General features: G+C 45.6%; 2 protein-coding genes across 8 annotated transcripts in view; both read left to right on the top strand.

The window, feature by feature from the left end:
- Positions 1–2,113: 2,113 nt before the first annotated feature.
- myoz2b (myozenin 2b) lies at positions 2,114–9,920 on the top strand. The gene is made up of 6 exons (XM_048995545.1): positions 2,114–2,253; positions 3,675–3,785; positions 4,646–4,812; positions 5,663–5,789; positions 7,517–7,700; positions 8,613–9,920. Exons 2-6 carry the CDS (start codon positions 3,704–3,706, stop codon positions 8,836–8,838), a joined length of 786 nt encoding a protein of 261 aa, XP_048851502.1. The 5' UTR covers positions 2,114–2,253; positions 3,675–3,703; the 3' UTR covers positions 8,839–9,920.
- A 2,472-nt stretch (positions 9,921–12,392) lies between these two features.
- usp53b (ubiquitin specific peptidase 53b) overlaps positions 12,393–16,090 on the top strand; it is a 30,267-nt gene continuing 26,569 nt past the window's right edge. For 2 of the 7 annotated variants that reach the window (XM_048995524.1, XM_048995528.1), the window contains exons 1-2: positions 12,394–12,804; positions 15,288–15,617. The gene's annotated coding sequence lies outside the window, so the exon portion shown is untranslated. Of the gene's footprint in view, positions 12,805–12,980; positions 14,748–15,287; positions 15,618–16,090 lie in introns of all 7 variants that reach the window. The other 5 variants (XM_048995525.1, XM_048995526.1, XM_048995530.1 and 2 more) reach the window with 5 other exon arrangements.

The following is a 16,090-nucleotide window of genomic DNA, read 5'->3' on the forward strand; positions in this document are numbered from 1 at the left end:
AGGGACAGGCAAGAGTGCAAACTTCTGCAGATGCTAAGCATCACATGCTAATATCGCTGCGGAAATGTATATGCGGGTTATGAGCTACTGTGAATGTGTTTTAATGAAGTTTTCCAGGCAGTGTTTTGGACCTTCATTATCCACGAATCAAAACTTGTGGGAAAGGATTTCAAGGTTTGACATCCGCTGCTTACGGTGTTATGCTCTGAATCCATTCCCACCCCCCATTTTACAGTTCTTTAGCAGACCTTTATCCTAAGTGGCGTACATTTTTATCCCAAGCAGCGTGCATTTTTTGAGAAAGCGGGGTCAGATAGTCCCCGAAGCAACTGGGGTTAAGTGCCTTACTCAGGGGCCCAGTGGTGAAATCACAGGATTTGAACCGGCGACCTTCTGATCACAGGTGCGGTGTCCGAACCCACTGAGAGCTACGGTCCATCCCTACCTCTATTTCACAATTTAAGATGTCCTGTTTAGGGATGCACACTCCCTGCCCTGACAGCTGGGGGCAATTCCCTGCTGCTGAATTCAAGTTACAAAATGTACTAGCTAGTGTTTGCATAAAAATTTCCATGCCAACGACTCTAAACACTCCCGCTTTCCCCCCATTACAATTCCAAACACATAACAGTGCCCGTATAGTCATTTATGACAATCTACGTTGCACATTTCACTTTAAGCTGATAGGCCGGTCATCTTTATGAAACTAAACCTTAATATCATTTCAGTTTGCACTTCTCTAATAAATTTTAGAAGAGGCATTGTAAAGCTGAACTGTCCTCGACTGACATTCACCCGTCCAAACACTCCCACTCCTGTTATATAAACACGTGCATTTTATTTAAATATGATTTCCATAATAGTCATACTTCAGAAGAAGACACCATATTGCAGTTTAATCTTAAAATGAGCCTGGACAGATTTGTTTGCTCTTTAGATACTAATATAAAATGCAAGCCTAGAATGATATAATATATTTTATGCTGGTCTTTTCAATCTGGTAGCTTAATCTGTCTTTTTAATAGTTTATGCCGCTGTTTCGGGTTCGAGCCTCGGGCCATTGTCCTACGTCTCAGTCAGGAGTGTATCGGAGTGCTGTGCTAAACCAGCATCGGAACAGTTTAGCGACTGTAATTATATACACTTCAGCTAGCTAGCGGAATGTAACGCACTTCATGCGTTATTATATTACACTGAAATTACACTATAAATCCTTATATCTGTCAATAAACTAAATAAATAAAGTCAATTAAATAGCTGTAAACACTGCCGTGATGACAGGACAAATTGTTGAGAAGATCCGAAAATTGCACGCACTTAAATTATAAATAGTGCCGTTTATTTCATCGTGACATGACGGATTGCTAAGAGCGGCATTGTGACCAAGTCAGAGAACAGCGGCATTGTAACCAAGTCAGGCAGCCTGCTCTTTGTCTCCAATGTACATTCCCCTCATATCTCCGGGCAGGATGGGAAATCTCGTTACACGCAAACGTTCAGTATGGGTCTGCAGCTACAGAGATGCCCCACCGCATGCCCGGTGTCGCAGTTTCCGGATCCCACTTCCCAAAAAAGAAGGAGTGATGAAGTGGTAACTGTCAGATAAGTAGCGACGGTCTTTGGTGAGGAGGGTTATGCAAGAGTGGCCCGTGTTTGTTCGGGGGGGTTGACCTTGGTCCGCTGTGTCATTCCCCGTCAAACTGGGATAAGGCTCGGCCCATGTCATCCTGAATAAGCCCCGCCTCTTCAGCTTTGTCCCCACCTGCCCCTGGCACCAACACTTCACTGGACTGAGAATTGGGCCTAGGAATGTTTGGTCCCACCACCCAAGAACTCACCAATGTATAGACCCCCAAAGCAGACTGTGGTGGAATCCATGATCTGGATGCACCTGTTTCTATGTAGGCAAGTCCAGGGACCTAGACACACACGCTTATAGACGTAGCAGCTGTGATAAACCTTGACCGCTGACCTGCTCTCACGCATGCGAACACACTAACGTCCACACACATCCGCTGCTCAGAGAGTTTGGGGGAATCTATATTTAGGCAGCTGATGTGAGCCACATACCAGCGACAACAGGCACTCGAACGTCCTACCACCATCCCCCCCCCCCCCTCCCCAGTTTGCTTTAGTCCTGGGGAGCGTGAGGATCCACGCAGAACGACTACCTGGGTTGACTCCCCCCCCCCCCGTCGGGCTCTCTGCTTTCAAGGATACACGGCGAGCAAGAGGAAGGCACCGCTAACACAGGTACAGTTTAATTCCGTCACTGTCGATGCTGATTCTCTTGCACGGAAATCCCCACGTAACTTACTGCCACAAGCAAGCACTGTGACTCTCACAGAGTTGGACGGCGTGCACAGCATTACCGCGTCCTTCACAGTGCCTCAGGTGACCCGGAGCAGCTAAATTCTCTTCATTAAAATAGTTTTTTAAATTACAGAATGCAAATGTGAGATACATTTTTTTTTATTATTATTAACGAGGACAATAAAAACCACAAAAGGTCCAGGTTCCTAATTCTGGATAGAAAAAGTTATTTTTGTTATTTATACACTGATTTGATGACTGGCTCAAAAAATGTAAAAAAAAAAAATGCATTTTCATTGTGGTCTGGGTGCAGGCTGTGAAGTCCTGTTCGTTAAACAGCCACACTTTGCTTTTAACTGTACATGTTAACACTAGAATGGAAGTGAGAGTAGGTGTTAAGGAGTCAATGGCCGCTCTGAACTAAGTAAACGAGAGTCTGAACACGTGCAGTAAAGGACACACAGAAGGGCGCGTTGAGGTTTGCGAGTCACCAGACACACTATCGTGATGGACGCTGAGGGCCTCGACTGCATGTCCCGTCTCTTAATATCTTACATGAATGCACGGCACCCTGGGGTGTTATTCTCGGAAGTTCCCTGAAGTGAGTACGTGGCTGTCCAATCGGCTGGCAGTTTCTCTGTTATTCTCCTTCAGATGCGGGGGAGTGGGTGCGGGGGGGGTTGGCATACCCCAAGGAAATTGTGTCGGACAATCCGTCGCTGTGCTTCCTGTGCATTGTGACACGAAGGAGTGTTCTTTTCCTTGCGACGACGAGTGAATCCTGCAGCGCTCTCTCGCAGTTCATTAGATACGCCACGAAACAGCACTGGAGCATCCAGACTAAATTAAAAAGCGTCGGGGACAGGGGGTACCGTGGCGAACAGGAACCAGTAATGAGGGAACTGGGGCTCGAATGACGGTGCTGCTGCTTTCCAGTAGATGGGCCTAAGAGTTTTGGGGAGAATCAGAGGAGGAAAAGCTCCATAGGAGGCCGGCGTCCGCTGGAACACCTGAGATCAGCACAGATTTTGACTGGAGTGCTCAGAATTAATGCACAATAGAGAATTGTGACCGTAAGCATGTTCTCAGTGCAGTGGGCGATACTGGCATCTAACAGCGTGAATCGCAAACCCTTCACTACACCTGACATCCTCAACGCACAGCGCCAGCTCGCGGAGCTCATTTAAAGCTACTAACTCTGTCTTTTAAACCAGCCCAATATTTCGCTCCCACTCAACACTCTCTGCCTTGGCGGCGACCAGCGTCCAATCAGCAGGGGACAAACAAAGCCTGATGTGAAGCACGCTCTGGTGGGCGGAGCAAGCCGCGCAACCGACGTCCTTTATGTGTTCTGGTCCCAGGGTACGCGTGCCTGCCGTCTGACGCTGTCATGTCTCGAGTTACCATGATGACAACCAGGGAGAGGAAGATGCAGGCTGCGGCTATATGTCGAGAGGTCCGCGCTTACGACGGTATGACGCAGCCCTCGAACCCCCACACACCTTGGGCTCAGGACGCCAGAAGCCGTTCCCGCCGTGTACCATAAATACCCTAATAGCGTGACCTATGGCATCTGATCCTTTTGTAGTCGTCCTTCTGAGCTATTTCTGGTCAGGGGAGAGACAACTGTTTGTGTCCCACTGTGGAGGCACGCAAATCCGTAACAGCTGAAGACTTGGATGCCCTTTACCGCTCGGGATGTGTGGCTGAGAGCCCCGCGGGGTTATACAAAGAACAAGGAAATCCATAGGAATACCGTTTCAATATTTATATATCATCTAAATAAATAATTTTCAAAGTTACTTTGATTGCGTTCGTTAAGGCAGAAAGGTGATCGCTGAATATGTATGTTACAATGAATATTAGGTTGTTGAAACCAGAAGAGTGTAGAGAATATGTAAAGTCAGCATGGAGTTAAATAAGTGTCCTTCAAACAGGCTCAGCTGAAGGGCACGTTTCCAAAACTCTCTCAGTCCATTTTTGTAAGTAGGTGCTTTTTACGTGAATTTTGGAAAATTTTACGGATCTTCTGTAGGCTCACATGAGGACTGAGTGAGGTTGATTCCTGCTACTGTAACGTATAGTGATAAAGCGTGCCTTCAGGTCATTGGCAGTCTCATCTTAAAGACAACAAAAAAGGACTGAGATTTGAATAGTCCTGTTTTTCCGATATGTTTTCTGTCTTAGGGGATCTTTGGCTTTACATTGTCGATTGAAGATCAGGGAGCTCAATGTTTCACATCAGTGGTGAAGGCGGGGGCAGATTTTGGAATGGCTCGGGAAGCTCACTGTACTGTTCCCCCGCAACCCACCACCCAACCCCCACCTCCAGGCAACACCATGGACCTGGGGAAGAAGCTCAGCACGCCCAAGGACATCATGCTGGAGGAGCTGTCATTGCTGTCTAACAAGGGATCGCGCCTCTTCAAGATGCGGCAGAGGAGGTCCGACAAGTACACCTTCGAGAGCATCCAGAACGAGGCTAACGTGCAACTCGACGTAAGGCAGGCTCCAGCTCTGGCTCCTCGCGTCCGGGAGGGGGGTATCGCGCAACTGGGGTAGCATCCCATATGCGGACGACACTCCCAATTTTGACAGCAGCTCCGCGAATTTATCAGCAGTTGCGGGTGTTCGTGCGTCCCGCCAGTTTCATCCAGAAAGCTAGACTCCCTGGGGAGGGAAGAGATTACAGAGCAAGCAGATCTGACAACGTGGGTCCGGCGGCACCAATGCCACATGCTTCCGCCCCTGGCCGTCTCTTCAGTGATGACGAAGTCTCACCATTAGGCTCCAAACCCTTATTTTCAGGCGATTCTGCCATTTTCTTCAGCCTGTCACGTCGCTCCTTACTGCTACTGCATGTGATCGACTATGACGCACAAAGTTAGGAGGGTCACTGTTAAGCAATTAATTCTGTGCCCTAGACCCTCCCCATGTAAACTACGGTGCCAGTTACCAAATTTTTTCAGCTTGAAAGTATGTGTCCGGGGGCGACAGCCCCCAGCACTGTATGTAATTGTTTCAGCTGGATAATTGCCCGGAGTTCATTTCCTTATGTCATGTCTGTTAAGCCAAATAATTATAGGGTGGTGGGGGGGCTGGGGCGCAGGGGCTGGGGCTCTGGCTGTAAGTCACGCTTTAAAAAGCTCTCCTTCTAATTATATGCGTGCCTTTTGACGACGAGGCTTATTTATTTTTTATGTACATGAGCTGCTTCACGTCTTCCATAAGATTCGCGCCAATAAAACGGAGTCGTTAACGCTAATATCGGCAGTAAATTCCGATTTCCCGGCCTGGCCACGCTGGGTTGGTTCCGGGATTCTCCGACCGCAGTGTTCCCTCTTCCCAGAATGGCGTGCAGGGCCAGAGCAGGGAACACGAGGAAGGCAAAGACGACGGCAGCGGGCCGGGTGCGAAGACGTCAGCGAACGCGCCCCATCCGAGGTCCCCTGCGCACCCCAACAACATCGCCCCTGGTGGGTGCCGTCGCCGGCCCGCCCCCTGCAGGCTGCCTCATGCTGCGCGGCCTCTGGCAGAGCCTTCAGCCCAAATGTACAACACAAACCGATGGATTCCCACACCCCTGTCCCCAGGGTTTCTGCCTGAAATAGTCACCGGAGGGCACAGGCCCAAATCCTATATTTCAAATTTCCGCTGACATCTGCGAAAAGTGCAAGGCAATGAATTTTACGGTTAGCAGAGAGTGAACTGTCAAGCAAACGCAGCCGTGCGATACATACACCCCTTCTGGGTGGCTTCTGAAGGAAAACGTAAATAATTTCAGCCCTCTGTAGCCTACCCCCTATTGGACATGTCCAGCCCCACTGCTTAGCTTCTCCACCACGGGCAGCTCGTCCGAGATCGACCCCTAAGATTTGTTTAACACGATAGACTTGTGCATTCCCCACAATCCTCTTAACCAGCCGCTTCCTTGCACATTAGGCGATGAAGGTAAGCCCACGATATGTTATTTCAGGCCTGACTCCCACAGGGGACTTGGTAATCGCGACCACTCCGGTCATTCGTCCGTATTGTACGATCCCTACTTAACCCCAGTATCCAAAAGTCCCAGAGGATCAGGCTACTGGATAAAAACCATCAGAAAGGAAGCGGAACTAACAGCTAGTAGACAGTAGCCAGCACTGTTCTTTAAGCAATGGTGGTAAATTCCAGTCGAGCGGCCGAACGTGCAGATGACTCACAGCGTGGTTCAGTGCTTAGCGGATTATTGTTAGGGGCACTCTGTTACCGGCACTTTTCTCTATTAATTACTGAGCCTGCTAGTCTTGCTGGCTGCAGCCCCCCTCCCCCCCCCATAAGACCTCAATTTCCTTAAGACATAGAAAGTCAGAGTTCATTCCCATTGCAGGGGGCTATAAATACAGGCTGTGACAGGCATCTACATGAAACGACGCCATCTCCGGGCAAATCCCCTTTTCCGAGAGGAAGCCCCGGCCGGCATGGCGTTCATAGGGACTCGCGTAACTGCTGGCAGGATGCAGGTCACCGGCTGCGTGTTTGTAGTAAAAGGGCATGTTTTCCTCGGGCCAGAAAACACTGTACACAATATACAAGCAGCCTGTTTTATTTCAAGGGCTAGATAAGACTTTGCTTTTCCCCCTTGATATACCTGGCAGAGGTATAGAGTGCATCCTTCTGGATTTGGACAGACTGCATCATCTCATTACATTGCAGCGAATCTCACAGGGTTGGACTCGTAGCTGCTTTTCCCGTCACTCTTGGACCCTGATCTTAATAGTATTTATTTAATGATCTGTTTCATTCTTTTGCATACATATGTTATCCTGCATTTTTCTACATTTATACAGTGCCCTATATGCACCCTCAAGCACACAACTCCTTTAGCTACTTACCGTCTTACGAATCCAATCTTTAAAACTGTTTTTAATCTGTCTTTAAAATTGCATTATTATTATCGTTATTATTATTATTATTTTATATTTGGCATTTTTAAACTCTGATTTTTGTTTTAATCTTGCATGGCAAGACTAAGCCTTGGCACAATAGGAAAGTTTAATCTTCTCTTATATTAGAAGATTTGAGGATAGGAGGCATGGACTCGCCTTGAGTACGCCAAGGTCATGTTTATGGAGCTCGAGGCTGAGACACAGGTGTCGCGTGAGTGGTCGCATGTCGACAGCGCGGGCGTCTGACGGTCACGGATGAACGGCCCGGCTTGTAGGTTACGGAGGACCCTTGAAGGATGTTCCTCCTGAGAAGTTTAACACCACAGCTGTCCCCAAGTCGTACCAGTCCCCCTGGGAGCAGGCTATCATCCACGACCCCGCCTTGGCCGAAACGCTACACCCCCAGATGCCAGTCCCTGAGCCCCGGTCAGAGATGCCAGACTACAAGAGCTTTAATAGGTATGACACCCATTGCACTTCTGGGATAGGTCGTAGCAGAGGTTCCCAATCCGGTCTTCGGAGAGCCACAGACGGTCCACATTTTTGCTCCCTCCCTGGAAGGACATGGACCGTCTGTGGATCCCCAAGGATGCAAGGAAGGTTGGGAAACACTGGGCTGCAGCAAGAACTACTAACAACCGCAACTATTTTTCTCCCACAGAAACCATGTAATTCCTTTCAGATACATGCAGTTGTACTTCATTTTTTAGCATGGAAATTTTCACGGTTTGGCTTCAAGACTAGTTTTGGTCCAAATGCATAGTCTCACTACCTGCTAGCAGCAATTTCAGTGGCTCACTGTCACCTCACACATCTGGGACCAGGGTTCGAATGTCATGTGTGTGGAGTTTGCATGGTCCCCATACCACTGTGGGGTTTCCTCCGGGTATTCTAGTTTCCAGTGTTGGGCATTTCAAGTCCAGAAGCTACAAATCTAGACCAAGATTTTGTTTCTACTAAGCAGGTGAGTACTTTGTGACTACAACTCTTTATGGTGAACTGGTTGGTTGAAACAAAATCTTGGTCTGGATTTTTATCTTCTGGACCTAAAATTCCCGACACTGACGGTTTCCCCCACAGTCCAAAAACATGCTGAGGTTAATTGAAGTTATCAAACTGCCTGTAGGGAGACTTGTGTGAGCGAATGGTGTGTGTGGCCTGCAAACGGGTTGGTGCCCCATCCTGGGTCGTTCCCTGCTTTGTGCCTGTAGCTTCCTAGGCTGTGGAGTCCAGTGACTGACTCGCTTCGCGTCTCACCTCTTGCTTTGAGGGATGTCGAAATGAAGCTGTCCGGTTGTGTGGGTGTTCGAAGAGCAGCGTGGCGCATTTCTAACGGGAATGTGCCGTTATGATCTGCCCTCCCTCATCCAGGGTAGCCACTCCATTCGGGGGTTTCGACAAAGCCCCCAGAGGGATCACGTTCAAGCTGCCCGACATGGATCTGAGTCACCCCAAGTACCCCGAGCTCCAGGACCCCAGAAGCAAGCGGCCAACCTTCAACAGAACGGCACAGGGCTGGATCTCTGATGGCGCCCCCTTGATCATGCCCACCGTGCCTCTGGAACCCGTGGCCATCCCCGAATCCGACGATCTCTGAACTACGTGACCACGGAGGACAATTTCACGTAATCCCACAGGCAGCCCGTGCCAACAGGCATGGTGCACATCATGCCTCATGATGTGCGCCACCTACTGGGATGTGACCAGATCAGCATGTTATCATTTCATGTCTTCTGGATGGTGAGCTTTATCAGGGGAATGATTGTATACTTTAGATCTTAAATTCAGAGCAATTCAACAAAATAGCTAAATTACATGAGCTAAATTTTCATTCAGTCAAATATCAGGCTGACTTGTACATACGAATTGATACAGTTAACGCTTCAAAACCAACAAGCTAAACTGTTAGTTTATATTTCATTGTAAAACGTAAATGAATGTTTGTCCAGTTGTTGAATGCTGTGTGACTTTGGCAGTTCGTACTATTTTATCTGTGGTTTTAGCTTTACAATAGATTATACACACAAACCCACAGATTACATATAAAGACCCATGCACTGAACAAAGAGGTGGAAAGTTCAGGTTCAGCAAGTAAAAATCCAGACCAAGGTTTTATTTCAACCAACCAGGTGACTATTAAGAGTCACAGAGTATTCAACTGATTCAACTGACTTTCCGGACCTGAGTGTGCAGTGTTCATTTATGGCATAAGCTAGTTCACTAAACATCTTTCACCAATATGAATTGTGCCTTGATCACGGACAAAGGCGGATCTGATTCTATAAAGACTGGAACTGGTACTAAATACTCTTTATTACATATATACAGAAAGTAAACATTGCTACTTTGGTAAGCAAAACATGCATGCTAAACATCAACAACATTAAACAATAAAAAGCTGTTTATCTCCATCCAAGCTGCAAACACAGTGAGTTAATGGACGTTAACACTGATCGCTTGTAGGGAATAGAGAAAAAAAAACAAACGGTAGCTATATACAAGACTAGCTGGCACCATAACGTGATTCATATTATGAGTTTTGAATTTGAATTTTTCATCTGCTTCTATTTATTTTGCCTCTAGGGCACCAGCGCGACACCGGGGGTCATGTGAAATGGGCTATGCATAAATTTTCTCTCTAGATATGCTGTGAAAATAAACTTTGTCGGCGAACGACAACGTCGAAGTCTGATGTCTTTTTCCCCGGCACACACTGATCACAGACGTCAAAACCATGACCGCAAAGAACAGTCCCAAGGGTTGTGGCTGCACGTTTTAATCGTTTTCACACGAGTGCATTGACACGAAGGCACTCTCCCCATGAGAAGTTCAAGTTCATTATCAGTCTACTGTTGACAGAAGTCAATTTGCCGGTGCGGTTTATTATTATTATTTTTTTTGGACTGATGGAGAAGATCCGTACAATTTGGAAGCTCCACACACATATACAGAGGAGAGCTAGGATTTTAAGCCCCTTGCCCTGGAGTTGCGAGGTCACAGTGCTGCATTTTACATCAGTAGGAGACAAGGTGAATGTGAGGATAGAGAAAGGTGAGCTCAGTCATTGCTTGTCGTCTCATTCCTATTCATTACACCGCAAGGCAGCACTAAAGTTTATATAAGCCAAAGGAACATATGTGTCACTGTTCACCATTGGTCGAGTTGAACAGGTCAACCAATCAACCGAGGGGAAACATAATGCTCCAATATCCCAGTTTTAGCATGGAAAGGTTGCCACTGGCAAGTAGCTAAATGCCACAACCATCATTATCAGACTGCCAGACACAGTGAGTTTGCAGAGAGTGTAACTTTAAAAAGCGCTGGTCAGAAATGACGGCAGCCATCTAGCTGTTCCTTAATTGTTAGAACATAAGAAATTAACAAATGAGAGGAGGCCATTCGGCCCATCAAGCTCGTTTGGGACTTTGTTACATCAAGCCTTGTTTTTACATTGCTAGTCATTGCAATTATTCTGTTCAATTGGCTTACAGATATTATTTTAAATGCTTTTTATGGTTTTCTTGACATGTGCATTGGTCATTTGACCATGAGGAAGAACTAATTACGGGAAGCATATAAAAACCAAACGATCCCTGAAAGTACCTGAAACATCGCTTCCGTCTCCATCAAGTGACCTTCTGGGTAACATGCATCTGGAAACAGATTTAGCTGCGCACGCGATCCGTCAAGGTCAAGGAGCTTTCAGTCTCATCAAGCTCATGCTGATTGCTGGTTTTTGGGTCACAGAATGATAGATTCTATCTATGTCCATGTTTTCACAAGTCACACGAACTATTTCCACTATTAGCCACGCGTTCGCCTGTTTTTTTTATGACATCTGTCTTCAGCTTGGAATCCAAATAAAAAATACACATTGCTATTGGGTCAATAAATTGATGGACATAAAAATATAGCACCGTAATAATTAAATGTTCTCGTTTGGCAAATTTGCCTAATGTATTTTATAGTGGCGGTATCACGCAGCCTCTGAACACAGCCAGCGAGACTGGCAGGCGTCTACGGCAAGTAGATTCTCTATTATAAGAAATTAATCGGTGCAGCAGGGCACAGCAACGCTTCAGCGATTCACCAGAATTATTTCAAAGTTGAAAAGTTTTGACCCGCAGCTCGGATCCACAGACGTTGAGAAGAGCCAGGGCGTCTAATATAAGTGTCAGTACGGCTGCCTAGTGAATCATCCTTTACGGACAGGGATGAGAGCATCAGCAGTCTACAACACTCTTAATCCCCCAGTTTAATGAGGAGATCAATTTGAAATAAATGATCCCGAGAATAAACGATGGCCTTCATTAGTTAGCCAAATAACACCCCATAGCCAAACTTTACATGAAACCTGCGAGCTAACCGGCGCCATGCGTAAATTGTTGATACTCGTTACAGATGTTTAAAACCGAGATTAATGATACGCTGGAGGAGAAATATGTGAGCTGGGATATTTTACATGCACACTGCCGTATCACCCCCGCAATACTTATTATTATACCATTATTATGCCCTGCCGAGAAGTACGAGTATTGAAAAATAAACATGTCATTCATTTATTAAATAATAAGACCCAGGAAACAGTGGAGTTGCATAAAGCTAGTAAACTTGTTAAACAGAGTATCTCCCCCCCCCCAAAAAAAAACAAAAATTAAAATACATATACATTGTATGTCAGAACTACTTTTATTCATAATCAGGTAGTGTGCTGTGTATCTCTGAAAGTGCATTTCTGATAAGCAAAACAAATGAGTGATGATTAATTGTATATCTATTAAAGTATACTGCAACTAATAATAATAATAATAATAATAATAATAATAATAGCGCTATGCCGGTATTTGTGCTAGAGATCTATTCCATATGAACTGAATCACTGCTTCATTAATCAACATGCTTTATTCCTACTGTTCCAAATATACTCTGTAAAGTGACACTAAAACAAAAAAACGCAGTATATTTAAAGGCCTGTTAAACGCGTGGGCTTATTAACCGTGCTGCTACAATATGAAACAAATAGGAATATATTAACAATAATTCCGTGACAAAGGCGTTTTAGTTTTCGCTTTACTCTCATTCGTGTCCGCAGCTGCACGAAAATCGCTGCCGTAATGCGTGTCTTATATAACGTTATTTGCTAGATTTGCACCTATTAATCACTGAACACGGATGATTAGGAGTAAACGCCGCAAATATGGCGCACGGTTCCGAACGACATCTGCCAGCTGCGGAGCAGCGGGGCAGGATGATCGCCCTGCTCCGGGAGAACGGGGTGTCCTACCTGGGCGATCAGTGAAACGAATGGGAGGAAGCCTTTCTACAGTATGGCCGGTGAGCATGACAGCGCCGAGCACGGCTGCCCGGTGAGGGACTGCAGCATACTGTACTCCGGAGGCGGGGTTTGACCTCATCGGCAGCTCCCGAAACATCACTCATCCAGCGCGGACTCCGGAGCGCGGCGCAGCGCCCGTCCGCACAGCCCGTAATAAAGCGTGATGCTAAGGACACGAGTCCCGAAAACCTGCCGATCAAGTGTCACATCATGCGGATCATTACTCAGGTACGGTGCATCGCCGAGCGTCGCTTTTACCGCTTCCCCTCATGTCATACCATGAAAATTACAGGTGCAGATTGAAAGCAAAAGCCCCTGCTGCTCTTTCGGGCAGAATCGGACAAGAGTCTCACTATTTAATGCTTTTATTTTTTATTATTACTTTATTTAATGCGGAGCTCCAGATTTTTCCGATCTGAATTGGGTACAAACGCGCCGGGACTTTCCACCCGTGTTACCGAGAGAAGTGCAGCCGAAGCTGGCGGAAAATACCGCACAGCTCCGTTGGCTCGGCGGTGAGGGGTGAGTGCTCCTCGCTTTTAGACCATAAACTTTTTCACGAGCGTTTAGTTCGACTACATCTAGTAAAACCAATACTAGTATCATACATGGAATACTAGCACTATATAGCTGATTAGCTGGAGACAGATCATGAAGTATATGTTAACAGGTGTAATGTACCTAATCAATTGGAATGAGAGTGTAGGTCCGTCATATGGACTCTTTTTAATCGTTTTCTAGCTGCTTACTGTGATATTTATTTACATATTATATTATCAATCTTATAATATTTAATGGTAGTATACAGCAGTTGGTCATAAGCGTGCTATGTCATATTATATACAGCAAAATGCTCTAGAGCGAGTGCTGATGTCCAGCGTACTGCTCATTTTGAGTGATTAAGATACTTTTCATGTTTTTTATTGTTTTTATCGTATGTCTGATCGTTTAATTTGAGGTTTTGACAATTTTAAATCAAAGTAAATGAGTACGTTGTTTTGCGAAGTGAAAGAAAATAATATTAAATGACAATTCTGTAGTATTTTGTTATTCTGTTTACAATAGCTACGTATTTATTAGAATGCACCATAAAATAACTGAAAATATACAAAGCTCTCATATAATAGACTATATCTTGATGCAGTGTGTGCTCGGGATATTCACATCTGCGTAGTAAGATTAAATAGTGAAATACCGAGATAATTAATGTGTTTGGATTATTATTATTATTTTTAAACCTTCAAGTTGCTCTGAAACGCACCACTTCTTGCTATTTTTAAATATCCTATTAAATGAAAAATTTCACATGCTTCGTTTTCGCGGTTAGACCTTACCTTTCTTGGTAATTGTCAGAATATCAAACGGACGTAGTGCAAAGAAAAGTGTAAAGTATTAGTTAACGTGTGGAGCCAGATGTGTGTCTTTTTACGCTGATCACTGGCGTTTGTTGGCGGAAATAGTGACTGATTCTCCATCTGATGGTGAACGTGTCTTTGTTTTTACCATAAACACGTTTGAACCTCTCATTTTTAATATTTAGACTACCAAGAATGCTGCATGCTGGGAAAAACAGCCTGAACTGGACATTTGTGTAATCCGTCTGTTACATTATTATTATTATTATTATTATTATTATTATTATTATTATTATTGTTGTTGTTGTTGTTGTTGTTGTCAGACATTACTGGGCCTCTCATATGCAGCGATTTAGCAGCAATAGGAGTAATATAATCAATTCATTGCTTCCTTCAAAAGAGATTTTTGCTGGGTCTTGTGACATAGAAAGAGCTTTTTCCATGTGATTCTAACGACAACACAAGGACACCGGCTAATGAATGCCACGAGCTGGCACATGTTCGGATGCGAAGCTAAGCGTGTCGGTGTCACGCTCTGTGCTCGGAACTAGCGCTGACACTCGCTGCGTAACACAGAACTTCAGGAGGGTCTTACGCACCAACCAGACAGAGATGAAAGGCATGACAGATTAGCAGTTTAGCGTCTTACTAACCCGCTGCTGCCCCAATTTTTTTTTCTGAAAACGCTGTCGCTCTTAGAGCTTTATTTCTTGTTGATAGTGCGCCTCATACTCATCCTGTTTCTGTGTCTCGCTTTCCTCATGTGCTGCCTGAGATTGGCTCCGGGCCTTCGTGTGACCCTGAGCAGGATAAGTGGTTAGAAGATGAATGGATGGATGTGGATGGATGGATGGATGAATCAAACAATGCATGGAGTATATAGCTTTTGGATAACTGATTGGGCACAGCTTCTGGTTATTATTATTATTAGGTGCAAAGCACGTGATTCTGTTAGCCTGCATCACCAGGTAAACATCATTGCATCACTGAAATCTCTGGGTCACAGGACCACAAGGGTTGCTGCATAGCATGGGACGTCCTTTTAGACACTTATTATAATTTGCTTAATACCCCTTGACTAATTCCATTACACATCAAAATTAACCTTCAGAGGCTGCCCGTGACATGGAGGGAACTAGCAGCTGTTTAATACCCAAAGTGACCCATATAACCTCGAATGGAAACCCTGAAAAGTGTCCAGGCATCATGTAACACATCACTGTGCCACCGGCCCTGGGATAGTTTACCAGTGTGGAGATCAGGTTATGCATTTTATGTTGTGCCAATTTGACAATGAGATGCAAATGGCTGTTTAGCTTAGTCTTTCATATTACCTTTATTACCCTGTTGTTACAGGTCTAACTCGCTTTGGCTCTGAAGTGATTCATGGATCTCTGACTCAGACATCAGAGAGAAATTGCAGTGCAGCCTTGACTGATTGTGTTGGCCGAGTCCGGAGGAGCGGCTGAAAGCAACTCGGCGATATTTCGATCTGGCACTCTTCCCGGGCCTCGCTAATTTTCAACTCAGCAGTTTTGGGCAAAGGGTGACACAACGTTTTAGCCGGGAACCTCGTCCAAAACTTTCCCCCTGAAGTGAGTGAGATTACGGCATGCCCGGCGATGTCCTTTATCGGCTGGCGGGAGACGGATGATTGAAATGTGACCTCATCAAAACACACAGCAGGTAACGTCGTAGTCAAACATCGGGACGGTGACCAAAAGGCTGCGGGTTCGATTCCTCTGAGGGCCCCTTCCTGTGCCCTTGGGCTACACACTTAGCCGTAATTGCGTCAACGACGATATCCTGCAGCTTAGATGGAAAAAGCACTATGTGGACTGAATAACACTTACCGATTAGCGAAATAATGTAATTATATAGGGTTTTGTAATGGACGCGAGCTGCCACTGTCACGTAATGAATACGGGTCCTTGCATCAGGTTCGATGCTCTTTCACCATTATATCCTTTTTGTTTGGCTGCATTTTTTTAATTAAAAAGCCACTGTAGATGGACACAAGCTGCCAAAGCTCTGGGATCAATGCCGCTTAGGTTCTCCTTGTGAATATGCATGGGAGTGTGTGCTTTGTGATGGACTGGCATCCCTCTGGGCTCCCTGGGTCGTAGGGACTGCTGCACTAATAGGGCATGAACGAGCAG

The sequence above is a fragment of the Brienomyrus brachyistius genome, chromosome 25 (genome assembly GCF_023856365.1).
Source record: "Brienomyrus brachyistius isolate T26 chromosome 25, BBRACH_0.4, whole genome shotgun sequence".
Taxonomy (NCBI): domain Eukaryota; kingdom Metazoa; phylum Chordata; class Actinopteri; order Osteoglossiformes; family Mormyridae; genus Brienomyrus; species Brienomyrus brachyistius.

What these genes read in the sequence shown, in the direction of transcription:
- myoz2b (XM_048995545.1), top strand. Translation starts at nt 3,704, where the DNA reads ATGTCTCGAGTTACCATGATGACAACCAGGGAGAGGAAGATGCAGGCT. An exon ending in AGGCTAACGTGCAACTCGAC is followed by an intron (nt 4,813 to 5,662) that starts GTAAGGCAGGCT and finishes CCCTCTTCCCAG; the next exon opens with AATGGCGTGCAGGGCCAGAG. An exon ending in GACTACAAGAGCTTTAATAG is followed by an intron (nt 7,701 to 8,612) that starts GTATGACACCCA and finishes TCCCTCATCCAG; the next exon opens with GGTAGCCACTCCATTCGGGG.